The 2,232-nt window shown below is 33.1% G+C and overlaps 1 protein-coding gene across 1 annotated transcript; it reads left to right on the top strand.

Moving 5' to 3' along the window:
• Positions 1-274: 274 nt before the first annotated feature.
• LOC145007241 (uncharacterized) lies at positions 275-1,825 on the top strand. Its single transcript, XM_078966213.1, has one exon. It carries the CDS (start codon positions 275-277, stop codon positions 1,823-1,825), a length of 1,551 nt encoding a protein of 516 aa, XP_078822339.1.
• The last annotated feature ends 407 nt before the right edge of the window (positions 1,826-2,232 follow it).

The following is a 2,232-nucleotide window of genomic DNA, read 5'->3' as shown; positions in this document are numbered from 1 at the left end:
AAGTATCCATTCAATCCTAGTGGTCCAAGAGGATCTATGCGTAGTTTTCAACAAGCTTGGTTCAAGAATTTTTAAAATTCGGTCAGATACATTTACCGTATCAGGGTTTAATAAATGGAAAAAGGTAAATTGTGGTAAAGATTGTGCTTTCATTGTACATGAAGGTAAGAGTCCAGCCTCAGCGCATAATTTTTCTGTTAGGTGCTATGAAGATCTAAAAAACCAATTATGTCACATAGAGAATGTGATAGAGAAGCAGACGACTGAACAGGTTATGGATAATAGACTACGCCTTAAAGTTTCTATTAAAGCCATTAAATGGCTCACGTTTCAAGGATGTGCTTTAAGAGGTCATGATGAACGACCTAACTCAAGAAATCAAGGGAATTTTCTTGAATTAATAAAGTTCCTTGCTTCTTATAACAAGACTGTTGTTGATGTTGTGTTAGAAAATGCTCCTCAAAATGCAAAGTACACATCACCAGATATCCAAAAAGAAATTTTACATGTTTTAGCTACAAATGTACAAAAAACATTTCGTGATGAAATCGGGATGTCAAAATTTTGTTCAATAGTTGATGAGTCTCAAGATGAATCTAAGAAAGAGCAAATGGCTATTGTCGTGAGATTTGTTGGCCAAGATGGGTATGTCAAAGAAAGATTTTTGGACTTAATTCATGTTAAAGATACGACTTCATTGACCTTGAAAAATGAGATATTATGTTCTTTATCTTATCATAAACTTAGTGTTCAAGATATTCGGGGTCAAGGATATGATGGGGCTAGTAACATGCGTGGAGAATGGAATGGGTTGCAAGCTTTATTATTAAAATGTCCATATGCTTATTATATACATTGTTTTGCACATAAACTACAATTGGCTCTAGTTGCAGCGTCTAAAGATGTGATTGAGGTACATAACTTCTTTAAAACCTTAAACTTTGTAGTTAATGTCATATCTTCTTCTTCCAAACGTAATGATCAATTGCAAGATGCTCAAATTGATGAAATTTCTCATTTAACTGAGGTTGGAGATATTGAGAGTGGAAAAGGCATAAATCAAATGCAAACATTGCAGAGGCCTGGAGATACTAGGTGGAGCTCTCATTTCAAATCAATATGCAGTTTGATGAGATTGTTTGGTCCATCTTGTATAGTATTGAATGACATTGCTATAAAAGATTCTACATCTTCTCAAAGAGGTGATGTGGCATATGCACTTACACATGCATTATCATTCAATTTTGTCATTGTTATGCACATGATGAAAGAAATAATGGGGATAACTGACAAGCTTTGCCAAACTTTACAACAAAAATCTATTGATATTGTTAATGCTCTATCCTTGGTTTCTACAACAAAAATATTGATTCAAAAGTTGAGAGATGAAGGTTGGCAATCGTTTTTGGATCAAGTGGTTTCTTTTTGTGAGAAAAATAGCATTCTTGTCCCTAACATGAACGAAACTTATAGATATGTAATTCGCCAACATCGTGAAAAAGACAATATAACCACAGAGCATCACTACCGAGTTGAAGTATTCATTACTGCTATTGATAGTCAGTTGCAAGAGTTGAACTCTAGATTTAATGAGTCTGCAACAGAGCTTCTCCGTCTCAGCATTATGCTAGATCCAAGAAAATACTTAAATGTTGAGGATTTATGTAAATTGGCAACATCATATTATCCTATGGACTTTACGGAGCACGAAAGGAATTTGTTGAAACTTGAGTTACAACATTATGAACTAGATGTGCAAAATCACCCACAATTGAAAAATTCGTCTACAATTTCTGAGTTATGTAGAGGCCTACATGAAACATGAAACTCTGGTACTTATCCTTTGCTTGATAGATTGATTTGTCTTATATTGACTCTCCCTGTTTCTACTACGACATTTGAAAGAGCATTTTCAGAAATGAAAATTGTGAAAACACGACTTCGAAATACCATGAATGATGATTTTCTTAAAATTTGTTTGCTTGTTAACATCGAGAGAGAGAGAGAGAGAGAGATTGTTGATACATTTCCTACGGATGATATTATAGATGATTTCTATTCCATTAAACAAAGATGAGCACAACTTAAAGTGCATAAGGTACTACTTCTTTATGTTTATATATATATATATATATATATATATATATATTAATTTTGTAAAATGAACCATATGTATCTATGTTATAATTACTTATTTTAATACTTGCAGGTTAATGGATGAATATGAGTCGA

Source organism: Lactuca saligna, chromosome 7 (genome assembly GCF_052625555.1).
Source record: "Lactuca saligna cultivar CGN05327 chromosome 7, ASM5262555v1, whole genome shotgun sequence".
In the NCBI taxonomy this organism is placed as follows: domain Eukaryota; kingdom Viridiplantae; phylum Streptophyta; class Magnoliopsida; order Asterales; family Asteraceae; genus Lactuca; species Lactuca saligna.
Note: the sequence above shows the minus strand (reverse complement) of the source record. Positions and strands in the feature narration are given on the sequence as shown.

Bases quoted from the DNA above. Each gene is read 5' to 3' on its own strand.
- LOC145007241 (XM_078966213.1), top strand. From the start codon at position 275: ATGGATAATAGACTACGCCTTAAAGTTTCTATTAAAGCCATTAAATGG.